General features: G+C 41.6%; 1 protein-coding gene across 9 annotated transcripts in view; it reads left to right on the forward strand.

Annotated features, from left to right (window-relative positions):
* Nucleotides 1-26,015, forward strand: part of NPHP3 (nephrocystin 3) — a 146,918-nt gene that overhangs the window by 58,935 nt on the left and 61,968 nt on the right. For all 9 annotated transcript variants that reach the window (XR_015057389.1, XM_085877954.1, XM_085877959.1 and 6 more), the window contains 5 exons: nt 12,412-12,515; nt 19,263-19,377; nt 19,555-19,695; nt 24,181-24,278; nt 24,571-24,673. Coding sequence is in view for 8 of the 9 variants with exons in the window: in XM_085877954.1 (XP_085734080.1) it covers nt 12,412-12,515; nt 19,263-19,377; nt 19,555-19,695; nt 24,181-24,278; nt 24,571-24,673 (561 nt within the window). In the remaining variant the exon portion in view is untranslated. The remainder of the gene's footprint in view (nt 1-12,411; nt 12,516-19,262; nt 19,378-19,554; nt 19,696-24,180; nt 24,279-24,570; nt 24,674-26,015) is intronic.

Genomic DNA, 26,015 nt, shown 5'->3' on the forward strand with positions numbered 1-26,015 from the left:
CGCGTGGAGAACCCATCCAGTCCAAATTCACAATCCAGCCAACCTTCTGTCTGTCCGCGGGATCGGCTAACATCCACCGCGTGCGTTTACGGACCGGATTTCACTCGCGCAAGCGCGCACGTGGCAGCCTCGTGCGATGCACAGCACGGACCCCGCGCGAGCTGCTGTGCCAATCCGGCACGGTCCTCAAAACAGCTACAGCCGCTACTCGGCCTTTGTCCTTCATCTGGTCCCGTCGTCGTCGCCATTCAACCCACGCACTCCTGCGTGCCATGACGCTCATACCTCACCATGACACTTGGATACGCGCTTGCGTGTTCCCGCATGCCGACCATCATCTCCCTCACGTACAGCGACCTCACACACGGTCGTTCACTCACGCATGCCATTTCACTCGCATACGTGGTTCCACTCACACACGGTGCTTCATCCACACACGGTGTTTCTTTCACACAAACCTTTTCCCTCACACACGCAGTTTTCCTTACACACGGCCTTTTACTAAGGCACTCCTTTTCACCCACGCACACCATATTACTCACACACGCAGTCTCTTTCACACAACGCCTTTCACCCACGCTATGCGCGCTTTGCAGCACCCATTTTGCCACACTCGTAAACACACACACCAGAACAATCGCACTGGGGATTTGTGCTACCACATGGGGTCCCGCGGCCTTCACACCCCCAAGCTCCGTGTGTACCCATCAACAGCACTCGCCCCTCTAACTCGCAAAGCTCAACCGGACCCACCTGGTCGAGATCCGCTTCAAGGGAGAATATTCCCTCCTCTCGTTCCTGAAGGAAGTTATCCGGCTGCTTGCACCGGGTCACGAAACATTCCCCGAGCTCCCCTTCAATGTCCCTCGCTAACTCCATGTGGGTGTGCTCGTCTTTCACCCGTCTTTATCGTGTAGTCTATCCTCTACCGTTTCCATCTCCCGCGTCTCTGTTAATTCTTTTTCCTTCGTCCTATTTAATTCAGTCTCGACTCGGTCTATCTCCCGTGTCTCTGGCAATACTTCCATTTCCGTCTTTGTCTCTGTTATTTCTTTTACTTCCTTTATTTTCTCTCTCGTCTCCACGTGTCTCTTACACGTCTGTCATCCCATTTAATTTTCCCTCCGTGTTACCGTCACTTTCTCTGTCACCTGCACGAGTCTCGCCACACGCATCTCCCAAATTATTTTGTCCTTCCCCGCTTCCATCGCGGGGGGCACAGCCGTTGCACTCCCTCCCAACTCGTTCGCTCCAGCACATGGCGCCGCCATTTTGAGCTCCACTGCCCGCGTTTCGCTCCTCGCAACCGCGATTATTGCCTTTTTGCCCAGCCTGGAGTTCCAGCCCCATGTGCTGCATCTCACCCCGCAGTGTTTGCATATTTTCATCCATGTTGTTATTCATGCCATTTTTCATTTCCTTCATTTCGTTTTCCATCCTGCACGCATTTGTATCCATTTTTTAATTCATGACATCCATTTTGCCGTTCATATCCCCACTCATTGCTTGTATCATCTGCATCAATTGTTTGATGTCCGATGACTCGAACCGGATCGATCCGCCATTATCGGTCGCGGTTTCTCTGGGGACCGGGGAGGGATTTTGATGGAGGAGGGGAGGGGGGCTGTCATACACCGCAGCCTCCGCCGCTGCGCCCATTTCGGACTCTGGGTTCGTTTGTTCATTCATCCTGCATTATGGAGTCCTGCACGGTCATTTCGTCCTGGGCCATGGATTCTATCATCTCCAAATCCATACCTAATCCCTCCTGCCCCTGTTCGCCTTGAACTGCCATTTTGCGTAACGGAATTAATTTATACGACTGCAATTAGGGGAACACGGAGGGTTGCTTTGCACATCCTTGGTCCAGTTCCGTTAAATTGGTTCGGAGGCGAGTTGGATTTTAACCCCACTCCTTGACAACACTGTTGTGGATTCCCCTCCCGCCGGTGTGCGAGTGATCGCGTTTAGCCAATGGCAGCCGCCTCGCCCACCGAACAGACAATCCAGTCGCAGCCTTCCGGATCGAACGCCGGAATCCCGCTACCGGTGTGTTTGAGCACACCCCAGCCAAGTCAACACTCTACCCACGCTACAGGATCAATCGCCGAATCGTCGATATACCTAATTAATCGCCCGGGCAGACTACCGAGAGACTGTACCTCAACGGGGCCGCTTGGAAACGAGCCGCGTAAGCAGCTCGCTTCGTTTTGGGATAACCGAGCGAGGTATTTATCGTGCAGCCCCGTTGGACCCGATCACTTTATCGGCTATTTAAAAACCAACTATATTCCGAACGCAGAATGGCAGTTCAATTAGGGAAAAGGACGCAACGAACGGGTTAACATTTAAATAAGCACATTTATTGAATAAGCGGCACATATGCAGTCATGCAGTCATATAATCAAGCAAGGCAAGACACGCATGCAGTTTGCAATCGACAAAGGCAAAAACAAAAGCATGCATGCAATTATGTAACATGTAAGGGACAAACCATGAGCAATGCAAAAGAGCTACTACCGTCTATCTATTATGTACACACTTAACAGTTCTACTTATAGACATGGCGCCACAACGTTCACGCAAAGAAACAAGAAAAAACCCCAGGACAGACGAGGGGTAGACTGGACCCTTTGGGGTCTTTATAAACACAGAGCCGTGTAGACCACAAAGGCTCCGAGAGACCGGGCTGGCTACCTTGTCCCTCGTGGTGACTCGCTAGGGCGACCCTCGATGTCCCCTCTCCAGTGACCCACGGTTAGGCACAGTCCGGCAGGCTGTGCACCTTGGCTCCGCTGCGCTCCTCTCTCTCTCCAGCTCCTCAGAGTGAGCAGAGACCCCAGAGACCCCAGACTCCAGGCTGATTCAGCTCACAGTGCGGTTCCACACAACTCCCCACAACTCCGACGCGACACTCTCTCTCCTCTCCTCTCCTCCACACACCTCACAACCTCCAGCAGAGCAGAAAGATCAACCTTGCGTTCAGCGCGCCCTTTTATCTTCACGCCGCCTCTCCCCTCCCTTCCGCCCCCCTCTTCCAGCACGCGCGGGAAACTTCCAGAAGAAGGGCGTTTTCCTCGCTGAATCGGGGCCGTTCTTTTGTATTTTCCAAAGCTTTCGTCTTTTCCGCACGTGTTGAGAATCCACTCGCAGGGTCCGTCGTTGGGGAGGGGGTGTGGCCGTCGTCCGTTCTCCCCCGATGAATGCCAGGCTTCTCGCAACCGTGTGCCGAGGTGGAAATGCGGTTGTGGTTGTGGTAAAGGCGGTTATGGTGGTTGTCGTAATGGTGGCGTGGCTGGCGTTTTGTGGTGGTCTTGATGGTGGTGTGGCTGGCATTTGTGGTGGTCGTGAGGGTGGTGTGGCTGGTGTTTGTGGTGGTCGTGTGGTCAGTGGTGGTTAAGGTGGTTGTTATGAAGGTGGCTGTTCGTTGTCTATGGGGATGTTGGTGGTGGAGGTGGTTGTTGTGAAGCGGTTGATGAGAGCGATTTTGGCGGTGGAGGTGGTTGTTGTGAGCGGTTGGTCCAAAATAACGATAGCAAAAGAAAAACGGCTAACTGAAGATTCACAGCCCGGTTACATGAATAATTCCCTTAGACATCGGTGGGGAAATCTATCTGAACACAGACTTGTTGACATAACTGATCTAAGGACCTATATGGTACTCTGCGAATTTCCACAGCCGGAACAATATATATATATATATATATATATATATATATATATATATATATATATATATATATATATATATATATATATATATATATATATATATATATATATATATATATATATATATATATATATATATATATCAGTCCTTCTGTCTGTTTGTCTGTCTGTCTGTCTGTTTGTTTGTAACCAATAAGCTCCTCGACCAGTGAACCGTTCTTGATGAAACTTTACACACATATAGACCGAACATTCAGCTCCAGGATGCGCTAATTGGCTTTCCATAAAAATGAAAATATATAGATTTTTTTAATAAAAAAAATTACATTACAAAAAAAGTGGCTTTCGAATAGTGCGCCGGCGTATTAATCATAACAAAAGGCTTCATGGTTAAAAACACTAGGGTTTTTTGAAATACAAAATGTTGGTATTCGTTGACTTTTTAGACACACACATTCTCCTCCTGTTATTTGAATTCTCGAACTGCACACGCACGGCAACAGCTAACTGCTGATAGATCTGCTCATGAAAGAGGCAGGCAAGCAGAGTCAGCTGCAGAGAGAGAGCGTCGCCTAACTGCAAATAGAGCATCACACCGACGGGCGAGAGAAGCACAAAACTCACGTTCCAGCTTTCTAGGTCCGGGTTTTGGCAGGATATCAAGGACAGTTACCACTGCTGCTAGAAACATTGAGTGGCTCAAGGCCACCTTCAACTATGACCTCTCTGAGGATTATGGCAGCATAAAGCCTTCCTTCCATAAATCTGAGGAATAAAAGAAGCCTTCCAATTTTTCTCCATACACAACTAATGCCTCGGTCTAACAGGCGTGAGGAAAATAGGGCAAATTTCCTGGGTATTACCGGGTACTTCAGCGAGTGTATGTGTGTATATATATATATGTTTATGTATATATATATATATATATATATATATATATATATATATATATATATATATATATATATATATATATGTATGTATGTTTATGTATATATATATATATATATATGTATGTTTATATATATATATATATATATATATATATATATATATATATATATATATATATATATATATATATATATATATATATATATATATATATATATATATATATATATATATATATATATATATATATATATATATATATATATATATATATATATATATATATATATATATATATATATATATATATATATATATATATATATATATATATATATATATATATATATATATATATATATATGTATATATATATATATATATATATATATGTATGTTTATATATATATATATATATGTATGTTTATTTATATATATATATATGTATGTTTATATTTATATATATATATATATATATATATATATAATGTATGTTTGTATATATATATTTACAGCTCTGGAAAAAGAATAAGAGAACACTCCAAAAAAAATTTAAATCAGTATCTCTACATGTATGGCAGCCATTCCATTCCAGTGTCTGTTGAATTCCAACACAGGCACACCTCATTCCACTTAGTGAGGTACTGATTAGGTGATCACCTGAACCGAATCTTATTTAACAAGGAAAGTATAAAAACCACTGCTGTGGTCATCATTATCCTCTTGCAATAGGACCAGCTGGATGGCAAAAACAGTGCTAGTAGTACCTCAAAAGTAATTGGAATCAAAAAAATAACTATTGACCATGCCAAAAGAGTTGAAAAGAAAAGTTTTGAGTGAGGAAAAGAAGGGTTCAATTCTGGCTTTACTGGCAGAGGGATACAGTGAGCGTCACGTTGCTTCCATCCTGAAAATTTCAAAGACGGCGGTTCATATGAACAAGGTCAAGCAGCAGACATTGGGGACAACAAAGTTACAGACTGGCAGAGGGCGAAAATGACTTTCCACTGACTGGGATGACCGCCAACTCATTCGAATGTCACTCAACAACCATAGGATGACATCAAGTGACCTACAAAAAGAATGGCAAATGGCAGCTGGGGTGAAGTGCACGGCGAGGATGGTTTGAAACAGGCTCCTCGTGGCAGGGCTGAAGTCGTGCAAAGCAAGAAAATAGCCCTTCATCAATGAGAAGCAACAAAGATCCAGGCTGAGGTTTGCAAAAGACCATAAGGATTGGACCGTAGAGGGCTGGAGTAAGGTCATCTTCACTGATGAGTCCAATCTTCAGCTTTGTCCACCACCTGGTCGTCTAATGGTTAGACGGAGACCTGGATAGGCCTACAAGCCACAGTATCTCACACCCACTGTGAAATTTGGTGGATGATCGGTGATGATCTGGGGGTGCTTCTGCAAGGCTAGAATCGGGCAGATTTGTCTTTGTGAAGGACTCATGAATCAAGCCACATACAAGGTTGTCCTGGAAGAACACTTGCTTCCTTCTGCTCTGACAATGTTCCCCAACTCTGAGGATTGTTTTTTCCAGCAGGACAATGCTCCATGCCACACAGCCAGGTCAATCAAGGTGTGGATGGAGGACCATCAGATCAAGACCCTGTCATGGCCAGCCCAATCTCCAGACCTGAACCCCATTGAAAACCTCCAGAATATGATCAAGAGGAAGATGGATGGTCACAAGCCATCAAACAAAGCTGAGATGCTTGAATTTTTGTGCCAGGAGTGGCATGAAGTCACCCAACAGCAATGTGAAAGACTGGTGGAGAGCATGTCAAGACGCATGAAAGCTGTGATTGAAAATCATGGTTATTCCACAAAATATTGATTTCTGAACTCTTCCTAAGTTAAAACATTAGTATTGTGTTGTTTAAAAATGAATATGAACTTGTTTTGTTTGTATTATTTGATGTCTGAAAACACTGAATCTTTGTTGTTATTTTGACCAGTTGTCACTTTCTGCAAATAAATGCTCTAAATGATAAATGACAATATTTTTATTCGGAATTTGAGAGAAATGTTGTCAGTAGTTGATAGAATAAAACAAAATTGTTCATTTTACTCAAACACATACCTATAAATAGTAAAACCAGAAAAACTGATAATTTTGCAGTGGTCTCTTAATTTTTTCCAGATATATATATATATATATATATATATATATATATATATATATATATATATATATATATATATATATATATATATATATATATATATATATATATATATATAGACAGAGAGATAGATTTGAACTTAAAATTAAATATAAATCAAGCGTTTGGTTGATTCCTGGTGGAACCTTTTGCCATTTTTTAACTTTGCTGAAGCATGGGGATTTGCATTGGCATGCCATCAGCTTCACTTGTTTATACTTTTCATTATGCCTGTGTATCAAAATTAGATAAGCTATGCCAAGACAATGGTACTGAGGCTGTAAGTTTGTCTACTTTAATTATCCTTCTTTTTTGGCGTATAAGTTGATGTTTTTTTCTTGGAACTCTTGAAGAGATGCTTGGATTTTTTTTTTCCTTGTTTCAATGACTGAGCTCATCCAATTACACATGAAAAAATCCTTGCACATTGATTATAAGCTGAGGATGGCAGAGGAATTCTGAGGTGTTGGAGGTCTTGATATAATCTGACTGGGACAGCTTATAAGCGAAAGTGAGGCATAGGATCTCTCGAGACGTCGCCTCTCCCAAAGGTTGACCACAAAAATATATTGGGGAATTTCCGTGCCAGTCCTTATGGAGGGACAATTTCATTCTTTAATGATGTTTCCTATATTTCGATCCCCTGATAACGATCGCACACTTAACAATCGGAAAACCAAATAATCATTTGCACATTATGTGAGGCTTATGGGAGAGTAGCTGAAATTGATGTATGTGGCCATATGTTGAGTGGTGGGAATTGGACTATGCTGAAAGAGCTGGACAGTTGAAAGGAAATGACATGGGCCAAATGAAGATGTTCTTGAGATGGCAGATGGTGAGCTCAGCACTTGGATCCATCATTGCCAGGCCATTTGCAATGAGCTCAAGAGACTGTCTTTGGTGCGACTTGATTTTAATTTCAACGTTTGGCAAACAAAGGAAAGGTCCAATGATGATAACTGTTGATAAGGAGAATACCTGTCAATGATTATTTCAATCAGTTGATGGTTCCATCGTTCAACACAGTTTTTGGCACCAGGTGGCTTTTCTTAATGATGATGGGACATGAGAGTTCTGTGCTTTACCCGTCTGCTCATACAACTATTTTTCACGGCACCGAATCCCAGCGGCAGACAAAGGGCTGTAGATGATAATGAAAGCTCGTTGGGATGCAAGCTGTGTAATCCAGCAGCAAGCACACTCTGGGTAGGAAATGCTCTTCATTGTTAACCTATTATTAACATGCATAATTGAAAAAATAATTAAAAGAGCAGAATAGCAGTTTTGTAGTTGAATTTGATTCCACACGGGATTGGAACTCGGAATTAGAGACAGTTGAGAGGTGAGCATGCTACCAATGGGTTATGTTGCTGCCTTTTTCGAGCATGTTTTAACTTGCATAAGCTCAGATATGATCAGTAATATTATTGACTCGCGATGAGCTGTGCTTCCTCTGAGCTCATGGAATATGCGAACATCATGTTCTCCCGAGAGAATCGTCAGTGTCAATTCAGATGGCTGGGTTCATGAATTGGGTTGCACGTACAAGTCAACACATAATTTAATATGTAGCTCCATTCCACACTGCAAATTAATTATTTGGCTCTTTGTCTTGACACGAGCATTGTGTTTGTGTGGCTGGCTACACGTACTCATTAAAATTTGTGCAGCAATGGCTGTGATGGGACACGGGTTTGAGTCACCATATCATGTAGTCTGCAACTCCAGGGTGATTTTTGAATATATATAATTAAAAACTATATATGCATTTTATTTGTCGCATTTTAACGTAATTTTTTCGCTTTTATTTACATTCAACGTCAATTCTAGTATTTGAGAACCTTGTCTTAAACCTTACTTGTTTTGTATTTAAATTAACCATATGAAATACATGCAATGTTGAAATGACCATTCACCTCACAAGGATATCATGTTTCCTGCCTGTGAGGTTTAGTGCACATATGGCCATGGGTCATGCCTGTGTCCTATCAATTTTGATCTATCCATTGTACTTACTTAATCGTCTATTTCCTTACCAATTCTTAATTCACCTTCACATCTTTATCCATTTAAAATATTACTTTGCACATTGCGTGCATCAGTAAAGATTGTGCAATGTTCTCATGTTCTTTTATGAAAACAACCCTTTGTGGAGTTTCAAAATAAATAAAAAACAAGGATGCAAGTCCTCATCAAGAACACAGCCCGCAACCTCGCCTCAAAAACGGGACAAGTAGATTTTACATTGAAGAAAATAAATAAATAAGTAATTGTGTTCGTAGTAGAGGTGGTAAATTTAAGTGTACTGTCGGACCCCGCTATTCCCAGAGGATAAGTACCTGGAAAATGCCGTGAATGTCGAAGCTGCGAATGTCAGGGTGTTGTTTCAATGCGATAAAAGGGAATAGGTTCCCGGCAGTTCGTGATTTATCAGGGAAAATGAAAAATCCCGTGAAAAATTGCATATACACAACAAAAACAACATGAAAATGCAAAAAATATAAATAAAAAAACCCCCGCGAAAAACTGCAAATAAAAAACCTGTGAATACACCTGCAAAAAAAAATCACGAAAATGCAAAAACGTGAAAATACTATGAATACGAGAAGCTCAGGGCCGCAAATGTAGAAGCAGGTCTGGTGTCATTTTATCAACCATGAATTGCGGGATCCAATAGAATATAAATAAATATATAAATCAAGATGGTATGGAGGTAGTGGAGATAGTACTGTGTGTATAAATAAATAATTCAGGGGACTATGTAGGTGGTGGGAATGGTAAAGTGTATACTGCACTGTATTTTTAAAATATCCCAAGTTGTGTGTTAGTGGTGAAATGCATCGAATGTTATCTCTGCAAGTGTAGTGAATGGTGCAGTCAGTGGTCAGTTTTTAAATTTAGTTGGATATGCATCTGTTAGTGGGAGGAGGGCAGGGGCTAATGGCCTCCTGCGTTGGAGCTCCTTGTAGAGTGTATATAAATAGATAATTTTTAAAGTCACGTGTTGGTAGTCTGATGTTAAAGTGTTTATAAATAAATATTGGTTGCCGATAGCATACACAATCTTGTCTGATTTTTCTCCCATAAAATTTATTTCAAAATTCGGAAATAAAATCGTGTGTTCCATGACTTTTGGCTCGGATTCCAAAACAATTTGACGTGGCACATGCCCAGATGTTATTGCTTACATCTGTCGAATGCGAAATAAATGTTTCCAGTTATTTTTGAGTAGCTGCTCTGTATGGACATACATAGAAATGGACAGCACTCAAAATATATGCCCCCATCTAGGCTGAAACCTGGTCGGGGGGCTCATAAAGCGATCACATCTTTCAACTGCCCAAATCATTTATCATTGAACATAGTTTTCACAATTGCGTTGAACGTTGTTGTTGTTGGTGTTGTTGTTATACCCCGGACAGTTCTCTCGAACAAGTCCACGGCACAGAGACAGCTGATAGATCTCCCAGGAGTGACCCAGAGATCCCCACATCCAGGATGGTGTACCCCTGCCTTCAGAGAGGGAGAGAGAACTGACAGTGGGATAAACATCGTGGGAATGAACAAACAACTATTGATTAAGATGGTTGGGTGGTTAGGAAAGATCAATGGGGGTAATAAATGTCATAGATCAGAATTGGGGATGACAAGAGATGGCAGTGCACCGTTTGCCCGAAGCACAGGGAGGAAGAGTGAGACATAAGAGCCTCCTCAAGGTAGTTCCATAGACTGGAGAAGTGATGAATTAAACAGTTAAGGTGTACAGTCAGCCTGGATTTTGGAAGTTTAATTAGGAAAGGGTGCACAAGAACATGTACATCCTGCAGCAGATAGGGAGGGTCAGAGGACTGAGAGTGCAGTGGGAGAATTATTGGAAAATAGGCGATATAAAACAGACTGATTGGGGATTAAGCCTATAAGAATATACCCGTCTGTTATTTATGCTTGATACTTTGTCCAGTTAGAAATGCAATTTGTCCTTGGCCCAGCATCTGATTGAAATTGCAGCATCTGTTTGGAACTTGTGTGATGTCATCATCCAGAACGTGTCAAAAGGGCAGATACAGTGCTTTTTTTCACCATGGATGTTTTTTTTTTCATCGTATGACACCATGGATTGATCTGGTTGTACCATCTGCTCCCCCTTCCTATGTTTTTTTTCAAAATCCTGGATCAATCTCTGTATTAGTAATCACAATATAAACCTTATTATTTATGAGTTGACATCATATTGCTAATGTATAAGGTTCAGCTTGGTTCTGAAAATAAAGGCTCATGGAAACAGCTATTGAAGATCATGAGGTTTTTCATGGCCAGTTATACTTCGTTGGAGTTAGGACCGCAAGGAATGCTCAAGATCGGCTCGTGGTCGCGTAGCAGCTCGATTAGTTGCTCGAAGGTGAAACCATGACAGCCATCTTCCATTCAAAATAATGTCTTAAAAATTTAGATAACAGAGTTTTTGATGGAGAATTGATTTTAAAAAACACCCACAACGCTGGTTTGATCAGAGCGAGGAGAAATTGGAACCCACACTTTCACCACACCCTCCAGCGGTTGCTCTCACCCTACTGTATTCCACTTCACACTATTGCCCAATAATATTGACACCAAACTCTTGATGTTACTCGACCGGATGTGAGACCAGACAGGAACAAACAGTTCCTTTTATTCGATTGTTCTCAAAATATCTATAGCTCGACACCAGATATAAAAAGCTGCCAGGCAGCATACATTAGATAGTTCTATCCTCACCTTTGTAGGTATGGAAAGAGTGGAGTGGGATGTTAACCATTTGTTATGCTTTCTTAAATGCTTTTCCAGTATACGTAAGACAGAAGTCATGCATTTAAGTGTTACTGCATGTTTGTTGTCCTCTCTGTGTGCATGTAGCAGTGGACTTTAAGCTTTAACAGGTGAAGATAGGGAAAGGTGGGAGGTTTCTGAGTGATTGCTCAAGAATGTTAGTCATCGGGCTTTCAGTTCCTGCCCTTAAGGCTACATGGTAACATCTATTTGGTGGTGTGCACATTCAACACAACCACCACCCATGTTGAATGAAATAAATAGATGTCCCTAAAGGTACGATTCACAATCAGATGCATCTTATTCCCTTGAGATGTGGACTTGTGGTGATGCATAGAGGAGGAATACTGTATGAATAAATGAAATGATAAACAAACCACTTGGCTCTGAAGCGGTCGACCGACTTTTTCTCTCTCTCTCTCTCTCTCTCTCTCTCTCTCTCTCTCTCTCTCTCTCTCTCTCTCTCTCTCTCTCTCTCTCTCTCTCTCTCTCTCTCTCTCTCTCTCTCTCTCTCTCTCTCTCTCTCTCTCTCTCTCTCTCTCTCTCTCTCTCTCTCTCTCTCTCTCTCTCTCTCTCTCTCTCTCTCTCTCTCTCTCTCTCTCTCTCTCTCTCTCTCTCTCTCTCTCTCTCTCTCTCTCTCTCTCTCTCTCTCTCTCTCTCTCTCTCTCTCTCTCTCTCTCTCTCTCTCTCTCTCTCTCTCTCTCTCTCTCTCTCTCTCTCAGTCTCTCTCTCACTCTCTCTCTCTCTCCCTCTCTTTCTCTGTCTCTCTGTCTCTCTGTCTCTCTGTCTCTCTGTCTCTCTGTCTCTCTGTCTCTCTGTCTCTCTGTCTCTCTGTCTCTCTGTCTCTCTGTCTCTCTCTTTTCAGTACATATGGCGTTTGGAAGAGCTACTGGCCTCTCCTGGCCCAACACCCCCACTACTGCTCTCAGGAGGACCTGGTTCTGGAAAGTCTCTACTCCTTGCCAAGTGGTTCGTCTGTTTGTGGATACTGGATAGTAACTGTAAAAGTTCTGGTTCTATACGGGAATGCGTGCATTTGCAGGTATCATATAACAGCCGCAGCAATGTACACAAATGGGGCCTTTTAAAATCTCACTGAAATTTGGAAAACAAATCAATGAATTGTTACCTCCACCGCCAAAGGTGCACTGAGGTTATGTTTTAACCCATGTCTGTCTGTCTGTCTGTGAACAGGATATCTCAAAAAGTTATGAATGGATTCAGCCAAAATTTGGTGGAGATGTTGGGCGTGTGACAAGCACAAAATGAGTAGATTTTGGTGAAGGTCCGGATCCAGATCTGGCTACTAGACTATTTTAAGTGATTCTTCACCATTGACAGATGGGGCCAAAACCTATATGCAGCACAGTATCTCAAAAAGTTATGGATGGATTCAGATGAAATGTGGTGGACAGATTGGATGTGTGACAAGGAAGAATTTATTCAATTTTGGTGATGATCCGGATCCGTATCCGAGAATTTTTAAAATTATTCTTCACTATTGAGTGATAGGGATAAACATATATATTTATATATACTAGTGCGGGCCCGTAGGTGCGGGCCCGTAGGTGCGGGCCCGTAGGTGCATGTCCGTAGGTGCGGGCCCATAGGTGCATGTCCGTACGTGCGTGCCCATACGTGCGTGTCCGTATGTGCAAAGAAAAAAAGAATTGTGACGTCATTCGTGATGTCATAGCACCGTGTCCTGTCATTGGTTGGTAAATAAATGGCCGCAACTTGGGAACCGCTTGTCCGATTAATATCAAACCTTGAAAAGGCACATCCTCAGTTCCCCAGCAATATTCCTTGCAAGTTTCAATCAGATCGGATCAGCGGTTGTCGAGAAACGGCGGCCGCAAACACACACACATACAGACAGACAGACACACACACAGATTGCTGGAATTATAGATAGAAAGAATATATGTATATATATATATATATATATATATATATATATATATATATATATATATATATATATATATATATATGTATATATTCAGTAGACTAGGCGTAAGTCGGCAGCGTGTAAATCTTCACTTCGCCAAAGTCGGCAGCATAAAAAAGTCCCGAATTTATCTAATGTTAAATCCCTTTGAATAAAGTCTGTAAGTCGTCATCTCTAAGTCGTCTATGTGTATGTATATGTAAATATATATGTATGTATATGTAAATATATATATATATATATGTATATATATATGTATATGTAAATATATATATATATATATGTATATATATATGTATATGTAAATATACATACATATATATATATATATATATATATATATATTTACATATACATACATATATATATATATATATATGTATGTATATGTAAATATATATATATATATATATATATATATATATATATATATATATATATGTATGTATATGTAAATATATATATATATATATATATATATATATATGTATGTATATGTATATATATATATATATATATATATATATATATATATATGTATGTATATGTAAATATATATATATATATATATATATATATATATATATATATATATATATGTATATATATATATATATATATATATATATATATATATATATATATATATATATATATATATATATATATATATATATATATATATATATATGTATGTATATGTAAATATATATATATATATATATATATATATATATATATATATATATATGTATGTATATGTAAATATATATATATATATATATATATATATATATATATATGTATGTATATGTAAATATATATATATATATATATGTATGTATATGTAGTATATATATATATATATATATATATATATATATATATATATGTATGTATATGTAAATATATATATATGTATATGTAAATATATATATATGTATGTATATGTATATGTAATATATATATATATATATATATATATGTAAATATATATATATGTATGTATATGTATATGTATATATATATATATGTATATGTAAATATATATATATATATATATATATATATATATATATATATATATATATATATATATATATATATATATATATATATATATATATATATATATATATATATATATATATATATGTAAATATATGTATATGTAAATATATATATATATATATATATATATATATATGTATGTATGTATATGTAAATATATGTAAATATATATATATATATGTATATGTATATATATGTATATATATATATATATGTATGTATATGTAAATATATATATATATATATATATATGTATATATATATTTACATATACATACATGAATTATTATTATGAATTATTCAACAGAGTAGATAGTGATAGTACCAGGGGCCATAGCCTGAGAGTAAAGAAGAGGAGAGTTAAGACGGGAGTAAGGCAGGGGACTTTTACTCAAAAAGTTAATGCATGGAATGTTGTCCCTGGAAAGGTAGTTGCAGCAGAAACAGTACATAAGTTTAAATTGGAATTACATACAGTAGGTACCTGGAAGTTATGGAGATAGAGGGGTAGAGGGATGTTGGCAGGATTTTTTGGTAGTTTGAGCATTGATGGGTGATCGTGTGCACGTGTAAGGAGTGCTGTTGGTGGGAGTCTCGTCAAGGGGTGTTGTGTGGTTGATGTGTGTTTTTCATCAAGCCCATTCCCCCTCCACTGAGAAGTAAAAAATTATATTGACAAAAAAAAAAAACTACAAAAACTTAAAATAAATAGATAGATAAAAAAACACAAAAATACTATTTAAAAAATAAATAAATACATAAATTTGCATTTTCTTCTTTGGAGCTTTTGCTGATAAATTAGTGTGGTGTTGATGTCATGCAGGCATGATTGGCTGAATGGCCTCCACCTGTATCTGATTTCATTGTATTCCTTGTATTCCATGTATTCTTGAGTGTTTTCATAACTACCAAGATGCCAGAATAGATCGCCAAAGTATAAATCTGAAGATCGTTAAAACACCAAATTGGACTTTTTCTCTTTTTTTCACCAGCCGAGCAGAATAAAGGCTGATGCAATTGCAATGCGATTCAAATTTCTAACGTGAAGAAGTGACATTCTCTCTGGACATTAGGCTTTGTTTATTTCACCTTGTACATTCTGAGAGGGCATCATCGAAGTAATATGCGCTATATCAAATGGTCATGCAACATATGGTAAAGTTTCAAATTCTTCCATTGAACAGTTTTTGATGTAGCTCAATATGCACCATATCAAATGGTTATGTAACATGTGGTAAAGTTTCAATTTCTTCCGTTGAATGGTTTTTGATGTACGCTCAATATGGGCTATTTCAAATTGTCATGCAACATGTGGTAAAGTTTCAATTTCCTCCATTGAATGGTTTTCGATGTGCACTCAATATGTGCGATATCAAAGTCATGTAACATGTGGTAAAGTTTAAATTTCCTCCGTTGAACTGTTTTCGATGTATGATAAATATGTGCTGTATCAGTCATGTAACGTGGTAAAGTTTCAATTTCTTTCATTGAACAGTTTTCGATGTACACTCAATATGTGCTGTATCAAACGGTCATGTACCATGTTGTGATGTTTCAATTTCCTCTTTTGAGCGGTTTTCAATATGCGCAATATCAAATAGTCATGTATCATGTGGTAAAGTTTAAACTTCCTCCATTAAGTGGTTTTCCATGTACGCTCAATATGGGCTATATCAAACAGTCATGTACCATGTGGTAAAGTTTCAATTTCTTCTGTTGAACAGTTTTTGATGTACATTCCATATGCACAATATCAAACAGTCATGTAACATGTGGCAAAGTTTCAATTTCCTCTGTTGAACAGTTTTTGATGTACGCTTAATATGCGCTATATGAAACGGTCATGTAGAATGTGGTGAGGCCAAACAAAAAAAGGAGTTTGTTTCTGGTTTCCTACTGACCCGTTGCTTTTATATGCGACCCAACGATTTTTGTTGACAATTTGGACTCGGGCGCGTTTGACTCGGGCGCCGCCATTTTGAATCCCGCGTGTTACGTCAGTGAGAGTTTCAAAATGGCGGCGCCCGAGTCAAATGCGCATGAGGACTGCTTTGTGGATCGGTCTTTTCACGGTTAGTTTCACCTCTTGTGGTAGTGATGATGGTGACAGTGGTGATGGTCTCGGTGGTGATTTGGTGGTGGGTGGTGTGGTGATGGCAGTGGTGTGGTAGTGGTAGTGGTGGTGCAATAGACTTGCAAAAATGCATTAGACTTGCTGTTAAACTTTTAATATATGAATATATATATATATATATATATATATATATATATATATATATATATATATATATATATTGTTGTGGTTACCAGATTCGCAAACCACCATTCAGGTCCCTTAGGTGAGGTATCTCGGCAAGTATATGTGTAGTTAGGCCCAAACCCGTTGTCTAGTGGGAATACATGTCATTTAGGCGAGCTGCGACTCTTCAGGATAGCCGTTTTTCTTTTACTATCTTTATTTTGGACCAACCGCCATGATCACAACCACAACATCAACCACCAACCACAACGCCGCTTCACCACAACCGCCACGACCTTCCCGTCACACCTCGCAACCGTAGCATCGCCACCGTTCTTGCCCCGCTGTGGGTACCGGTGTTGGACTCATGCAGAACGCGCGTCGAACAGCGTGTACAAAATCACGGATTTTGTGCTTCAAAAACGGATCAAAAACGACACACGCCCACTTTTTGCCGTCCAATCGGTGAGCGAGGGGCGAATTGGCCCCGCCCCCAGGGCGATCGATATATGCAAATTTGTGGATCAAAAAGCCTTCACGCCCACTTTTTCTCGGGCCAATGGGAAGCGAGGTGAAAGGTCAAAGGGAGGGGGTCAAAGGCGAAGTTACGGGGGGATAAAAGGACGGTGTTCGTCAGTCAGAAAGAGTCGCAAACGAGAACGAGAAGGAGTCGGAACGAGAAGGAGAACGAGAACGAGAAGGAGTCGGAGAAGAGAGAGAAGAGTGTGGAAGTCTGGAGCCCGAAGCCTGCAGTGGCTGGAGAAGCTGAAGAGAGTCTGACGAGGGGGTGCTCGCGTCGGTGCCAGGAGCTGCACGCCCGAGGGAGGCCGGCAGCGCGACCTGGCCGAGGTGGAGACGCACACCAGGGATAATAAAGATCCTCTATACCCCGAGCATCAGCAACCCCCTCCTGTTCCCCCCCGCGCTGAGATAGTGCGACCAAGGGGGCCCCGTTCCCACCCCCTGCCAGGCACTGTCCGCGAGGCCAGCGGGTTGCGGGGCCATCGCCGCTCCGCGTCTCATCACCAGACGGGTAGGCCCGACCCGGTCTCGGCCGCAGGCCTGCCTCATTCTTGAGGTATTTCTTTTCCTTGGTTTTGGGTATGTGTTGTCGGCGCCGTCTGTGAAGTAGAATTGTATAAGTGTTGCCGTGTGCTCGGTAGTCGGTATTAGCTCTGCACTGTGTTTTCACTTTTATGTTTGCTTTTTGTGTAAATGGAATTGTGTTTTCTTTTTTTTGTGTGCATTTGGTGGAATTGTATTTGTGTGCTTTCCGTTCGTCGCGAATAAATGTGCTTTATTGTTGAACTGTTCTCCCGCTTCGCTTCGTCTTTTCCTCCATTGAATCCCCATCTTGCTTCACGTAAAGGGTTGGTAGTGGGCTGAATACGCCCGATAATTAATCGAACCGTCGAGGTCGACGATAACACCGCTCGGTTATTCTGATAGTACGGAACGGGTCGCTTAAGTGGCCCGTGTCCGAAGTCGACCTGCGGCGAGGTGCGATCGCCCGGTCTACCCTCCGCGTGGGTACTTAGGTAGTTCGAATTTGGCGAGCAACCCTATCCCACGCGGGGGCTGATTGGCTCGATCGCGGTGAGACCGAAAGGTCCACCCGTGACTGGTTCCCGGCGTTAGTCCGAGAGGGTCACGACTGGATTGTCCGTCCGGTGGGCGACGTGTCGCGATTCGAGTTACGTGGCCGTCGCACGCCGGCGGGCGCGAAGACCGCAACAATATATATGCATATTTTCAGCATGCATGCACTGTTACATATGTAGAGAAATTTAAGACAGAATAAAGTGCATTTTAGCAAGTCGAGTGCACCACCACCGCCACCCCCCATCACTACCACCACCACCATTACCACCACACCACTACCACCACCACACTACTACCACCACCACCACCACTTCCACCAAGGAAAATAAACATTTTTAATCGAGTTATATGAATGTATTCATGGCAAAAAATTGTCCAAAAAAAATAAATTCCCGATCTACCTACCCAATTTTTTTTACCCATGCAATAGGAAACAAATGTTCCATGCATGTTTTGTTTTGTTTTTTTGGCCTGAAGTTTCCATTTCCTCTGTTGAATGGTTTTTGATGTATGGTCAATATGCACTATATGAAATGGTCATGTAACATGTGGTAAAGTTTCAATTTCCTCCGTTGAATGGTTTTCGATGTATGGTCAATATGCGCTTTATCAAACGGTCATGTAGCATGTGGTTCCAACAAGAGCTCCACTTTCCCTGCCATTACTTCACCCTCACGAAAAGTTTGACGATGTGCCACACCACACTTAAATGCCCAGATCGATCCAACACATGGAAGTAGTACAATGATGTCTCATTCGGTATTTGGAGCATTTATGGAGACTCGGCGTATTATCGACCCAAGGTATTTTAGAAAACATTGCACATGTTTTGATGTTGCTCTCATGTGCACAGGATGGGAATGCTGCAGAATCGCTCTCCGAGCTGCCTATTCTTAAGCCATTTTGTTGGACAGCCTTTGTCCACCACTGCTGACCCTAGTGTGATGATCCGCAGATTTATAATGAAGGTAATGTTTTGAGAATCACAGGTTGATCCTTATTCAATTTAATTATCGTTCTTGCTGGAACATGTCATCACCTCTTGGTATTCTTTTTGCTCTTTTTAATATTGCTCCCCTTCATTTTCTCAAATCATGTTCACTCTATCTTTTCTCATGAAATCTTCACAACTCCAATTCTTTTAGTTGGCCCAACATGCCAGTCGTCCAGTTGAATGCCCCGATCCTGCACATTTAATTGAGGACTTCCCCTCGTGGCTCGAGCAGCTTGCGGCCAGGCATACAGGTTCCATCGTGCTGCTCATCGATTCCATAGATCGAATGCTGGTATCTCAATCCCACCACTTCATTTCTTGTTTTCTTCTTCTTTCCTTATTTCTCTTTATTACCGTTTCCTTTTTGTGTGTTACAGTTGATTTTCTTTATATCAGTGCTGATCTACATTATGTATACATACATATATATATATATATATATATATATATATATATATATATATATATATATATATATATATATATATATATATATATATACAGTAAGCCTGGTGTTGGCGCAGTGGTTAAGGCAGCAGCTTGGGATCCAAAAGGTCCTGAGTTCAAGCCCCGTTGGGCCACTGAATTAATACACCAGGGGGTTGACTCAGCCTGTCATCCTTCCGAGGTCGGCGAAATGAGTACCAGGACACTGGGCCGGTGTATACCCTGGTTAAAATAGGTGTACCATATCCCTGTGTCGTAAGAGGCGATCAGGGTTGCGTCAGGAAGGGCATCTGGCGTAAAACATGTGCTAAATCACTATGCGGATCATACGGATGATCCGCTGTGGCGACCCCGAACGGGAGCAGCCGAAAGAAGAAGAAGATATATATATATATATATATATATATATATATATATATATATATATATATATATATATATATATATATATATATATATATATATATATATATATATATATATATACAGTAGACTAGGTGTAAGACGGCAGTGTGTAACTCGTCACTTCGCCGAAGTCGGCAGCGTCAAAAAGTCCCGAATTTATCTCATGTTAAATCCCTTTGAATAAAGGGTCATCCCTCTGTAAGTCGTCATCTCTAAGTCGTCAGATGTTGTCCATTCCCACGTAATGGAAACTCAAGTAAATTACCACTCCTAACTCGTCACACGGAACTGCTGCCTCATGAGAAGCCCGATTTCATGGAATCGTGATACTCGCTCATTGGTGTGCACCGCCAGTGATGGGCTATTTATAACTGCGTACACACGTTGATCGCACTGCAGGCAGGACAATGGCGACTAAGCGTAAGCTTACAACTAAAACCTACCAAGAAAAATACGACATTATCCAGTTTTGCGAGGCAAATCCACTGATGAAGAAAACAGACATAGCTGAGAAGTTGGACATCAAACGGCAGACATTGAACGATATCTTGAAGAATAAGGGCAAGATATTTGGACAAGTGGAGAAGATCGTGAGGCCGGTGGGAAGTGTGAAATGTGTGTGTCCTTTGAAGATGTCTGACGCGCTCATCATCTGGTTTCGGCAAATGTCGGCTCAGCCAAATATTCGGTTTCGGCCGATTCGGCCAAATATTCGGCCGATACTTTCTTTCAGTGGAGGATTGCCCAGCCAACATCATGGAATACAATGACCGGTTTGAATCCTTTCTCATGCACCAGATGCCCAAGCGTTTGAGGCAGTCAAACATAACGGATTACTTCGCGAAGAAGTAAAGGATCGATCGAGCTTAGTGTTGAAGTCCGATCATGGTTTTATTTTGGCTTGTTTTGTACATTACCACACTCACTTACACATAGGCATTGAGTGGTAATCATCACCACGATGACTGTGTGTCATGTAATTTGTCACCATACCATCACCGATGGTATACGAGTTGTCTTACAGAGTTGTTCATTAGCTTTACTTTTGATAAACTGATTCATAAATTCCATCATTGCTTGATCACTTTCCAACTCACCAACTCACCCCCACCTATGCCCCGAGGATTGTGTTTTCCTTTTGGTACAATAGCCGGCTCTCACACATATGTGTCCAGACCACGCGCGACTTCATCCTTCACCCCACAGTCATCATGAATGTTCGCATACGCGTAAGTCGTCACATTTCTAAGTCGTCACTTTTTTCTGGGTCCCGATGGTGACGACTTACGCCTATGCTACTGTGTGTGTATATATATATATATATATATATATATATATATATATATATATATATATATATATATATATATATATATATATATATATATATATATATATATATATATATATATATATATATATATATATATATATATATAATCTTCTTCTTTCGGCTGCTCCCGTTCGGGGTCGCCACAGCGGATCATCCGTATGATCCGCATAGTGATTTGGCACATGTTTTACGCCGGATGCCCTTCCTGACGCAACCCTGGTCGCCTCTTACGACACAGGGATATGGTACACCTATTTTAACCGGGGTATAACACTGGCCCAGTACACTGGTACTCATTTCGCTGACCTCGGAAGGATGACAGGCTGAGTCAACCCCCTGGTGTATTAATTCTGTGGCCCAACGGGGCTTGAACTCAGGACCTTTTGGATCCCAAGCCGCTGCCCTAACCACTGCACCAACACCAGGCTTTTTTTATATATATATATATATATATATATATATATATATATATATATATATATATATATATATATATATATATATATATATATATATATATATTGTTGTGGTTGACGAAATTCGGAAACCACCATTCAGGTCCCTTAGGTGAGATATCTCTGTAAGTATATGTGTAGTTAGGCCCAAACCCGTTGTTTAGAGGGAATAAATGTCATTCATGCGGGCTGCGACCCTTTTAGATAGCCGTTTTTCTTTTACTATCTTTATTTTGGACCAGCCGCCATTACTACCACCACCAACCACGTCTCAACAGCCATCACACAACAACCACCAACCGCAACGCCGCTTCACAACAACAGCCACGACCCTTGCCGTCACATCTCGCTCTCGCAACCATCGCATCACCGCCATTCCCGCGCCGCTTGTGGACACCGATCCTGGACTCGTGCAGGGCGCGCACCGAGCAGCGGGTGCAAAAACACCAACCTTTCCGAAGAAATCGGATCAAAAACGACTCACGCCCACTTCTGTTCCGTCCTATCGGCAAGCGTGGGGCGATTTGGCCCCGCCTCCAGGTTCGTCGGAGTATAATCGCTATATGCAGATTCGTGGATCAAAAAGCATTCACGCCTACTTTTCCTCTGTCCAATGGGGAGCCAGCCAGAGGTAAAGGGTCGAAGGTGAAGGAGCGAAGCTCCGGGGGCTATAAAGGGCCGCGTTCGCTCGCGGAGTCAAGTTGAGTCAGTCAAGTGGAGTTGGAAAGAGTCGGAGTGGAGTTGGAAGGAGTCAGTCAAGGAGAGTGGAGAAGGGAAGAGTCGGAGAAAGCAGTTGGACGGAGCTGTGGAGAGTGGGAGAGTTGGAGAGGTGGCGGCGGCGAAGGCAGTCGAGAGGGCGCTCGTGTCAGAGTCGGGGAGCTGCGGAGAGGGGAGGCCGATAACGCGACCGAGGTCGCGGTGGAGACGCTCGTCGCGGGACCCGAGCCAGCGAGATATCCTCATCCCCCCGAGCATCAACAACCCCCTCCTGTTTCCCCCCGCGCTGAGATAGTGTGAGAAGGGGGCCCCGTTCCCACCCCATTCCAGACACTGTCCGCAAGGCCCGCGGAGTCGGGGCGCCACCGCCATTTTGCGGCTCATCACCAGACGGGTAGGCTCGACGCGGTCTCGGCCCCAGGCCCGTCTGCCCCTCATAGTGGAGGGTGGTCTCTTTTTCTTTTGCTTTGAGTATATGTGTTGTCGGCGCCGTCTGTGAAGTAAAACTGTATAAGTGTTGCCGTGTGCCCGGTAGTCGGTAGTAAATCTGCATTGTGTTTCACTTTTACATTTGCTTTTTGTGCATTATTGTGGTGTTTCTTCTTTTACATTTGCTTTTGGTGTATAATTGTATATGTGTGCTATCCGTGTGCCATCGCGAAATAAATGTGCTTTATGTTGAACTGTTTTTCCCGTTTCGCTTCGTCTTTTCTTTCATTGAATCTCCATCTTACTTCACGTAAAGGGTTGGTCGTGGGCTAAAGACGCCCAATAATTAATCGAACCGTCGAGGCCGACGATAACACCGCTCGGTTATCCCGATAGTACGGAACGGGTCGCTTAAAGTGGCCCGTGTCCGAAGTCGACCTGCGGAGAGGTGCGATCGCCCGGTCTACCCTCCGCGTGGGTACTTAGGTAGGTCGAATTTGGCGAGCAACCCTATCCCACGCGGGGGGCCGATTGGCACGATCGTGGTGAGGCCGAAAGGCCCACCCGTGACTCGTTCCCGGCGTTAGTCCGAGAGGGTCATGACGGGATTGTCCGTCCGGTGGGCGACGTGCCGCGATTTGAGTTACGTGGCCGCTCGCACGCCGGCGGGCGCGAATCCGCAACAATATATATATATATATATATATATATTTTTTTTTTTTTTTCGTGTAATTTTTATCAGTTTTGCCCTAAATATTCCCTTTCCTCAACTCATCTCTCCTTTAAACTCTTTCCCATCCTCTGCTTTCCTATCTTTATATCCTTTCTTCCTCTAACGGCTCACCCCTCTCCCCCAATCCACCATCACATGATGCCAACCCATTCCATAACCACACATTGACTCTTGTTAATGTTAATATTCTCTCAATACTGATCTATTGAAAACTTTATTTGGTTTCTGTTCTTATTCTTTATCTCTGATCATCTGCAGCACCCCGAGAAACACTTGCATTGGCTGATGGACCCTCTCCCCGTGAATCTGCGTGTTGTCGTTTCTGTCAATGCCGAGAGCTGTCCTCTGCCATGGAGGTGATTTGCTGTGTATGTCGTGATGTTCATCTTCCTGGGATTATCTGATTAGCTGATTCACATGATCACGTGCAATGTGACTGCAAGGATTGCCTCCCATTGGTTGATGGTTTAGCGGTTCCACCACTGAGATTGTTTTGCTTCAGCTGTACACTTTTTATTTTATTTCAACTGCCATCAGTTTTTGTAGATTTCTCATTAAAAATAAACTTATTGTTGTGGGGTGTATGCTGAAAGATTTAATTTTGTTCACAAAACACCTCACCATTCTGTTTGTTTGTATACATTTCAGGCTGTGGCCCACTCTACACTTGGACTCATTCTCCCCAGCAAATGTGCTCACATTACTCCGTGCACAGTGTGCAGCTGTAGGCTGTGTGCTGTCCGATCAGCAGGTGAGGCCGATGTCTTGTCACCGAACTGGTGATCAGTTTTTACGCAATACTTCAATATCGCATGAAATGTAACAATATATGTGCACAACCTAAATATTCTACAAGGGATTGCCAACTTGAACCCGGTATAATATAGTTACTCAATCATGTGTATGGGAACCAGTGCAATAATGAGTGCCCTTATGGAACTCTCCACCACTAATCTACCACACGTAGAATGGCTCCTATCTGAACCAAGATTTCTGTATACAAAGTGGAAATGAGCAACAGACAGTCAGTGGACTGATTCGGATAAGGCAACAATAAACACGACATTCGAAAGGTTTTAATCACTTAAGCCGGACATGATTTTCCCTTTTACTTTAACCAAATGCAGTCCCTTGATGGAAAATCTTTTAATTTAGCATAACAGAATCCAGAACCAAGTTTAGCAGACAGGTGCAGATGTAGCACACATACTTTCATGCTTTCTAGTCTGGATTTGATTCTTGATTGGTCTATAAATGGTTGGATTGGCATTCTCCAGGCAAGGTGCTGCAATCGCAAAACGTGCCTTCCCTCGGATGGATGTTAAACTGGGCATCCCGTCTGCCAGCATTATCTGGTGGACGCTAAAGATCACAGTGTCTTTTGTGAAGAGTAGGCGAGTTGTGACTGGCACTTTGGTCAAACTCCAAATTCCTACCTCCTCCAGTCAAATGTCAGGCCTTGCGGGCTGGTTTGTGATAAAATTGAGTCAAAAACGTTTGCCAGCTGACCTCATAAGAAGGTGGGAATAATTCAGGCCATTAAAGAAGGAAGTAGTAGTAATAGTAGTAGTAGTAGTCGCTGCTTGCTGAGTCTGCTGTCGGTTCGAGTCAATAACTTGGTGTTCGACATTTCGACGTTTTCTGTTTTTTGTTGCAGACTTTATTTATCTCGGGACAAATGAATCATGAGTTGCGACCATGCCGACTGCCTGAAGCAGATGAAGGCCGGAAGCCTGAAATCTTAGAACTGAGAAAATGGTGTCTAATATTTGCAGGAAGTGCTTGGGGATGGAGATCAAGCAGTGCAATGCTACGATTGTGACCACTGGTTCCAGATGAAATGCTTCTCGATTACAAAGAAGTTTTATGGAGAACTCGTATGGTATGCATCGGTGTGAATTGAAGCGGTTTGCAAAGAATGCTATGCTACCAAACGTGCGAGAAAGAGAGCAAGCAACAGGGCGATGCTCCGTGGTGACACCACATGGTCGGCTGATTGCACTCTGACAACGGAGTTCTGCGTCACCGAACAACCCCTTCCAAAAATCGAGGAGGCTGAAGAAACGACACCTTCAATAACCACAGTGCAAGTT

Source organism: Eptatretus burgeri, chromosome 4, assembly GCF_056783735.1.
Source record: "Eptatretus burgeri isolate ZD-2024b chromosome 4, Ebu_testis_v1, whole genome shotgun sequence".
Taxonomy (NCBI): domain Eukaryota; kingdom Metazoa; phylum Chordata; class Myxini; order Myxiniformes; family Myxinidae; genus Eptatretus; species Eptatretus burgeri.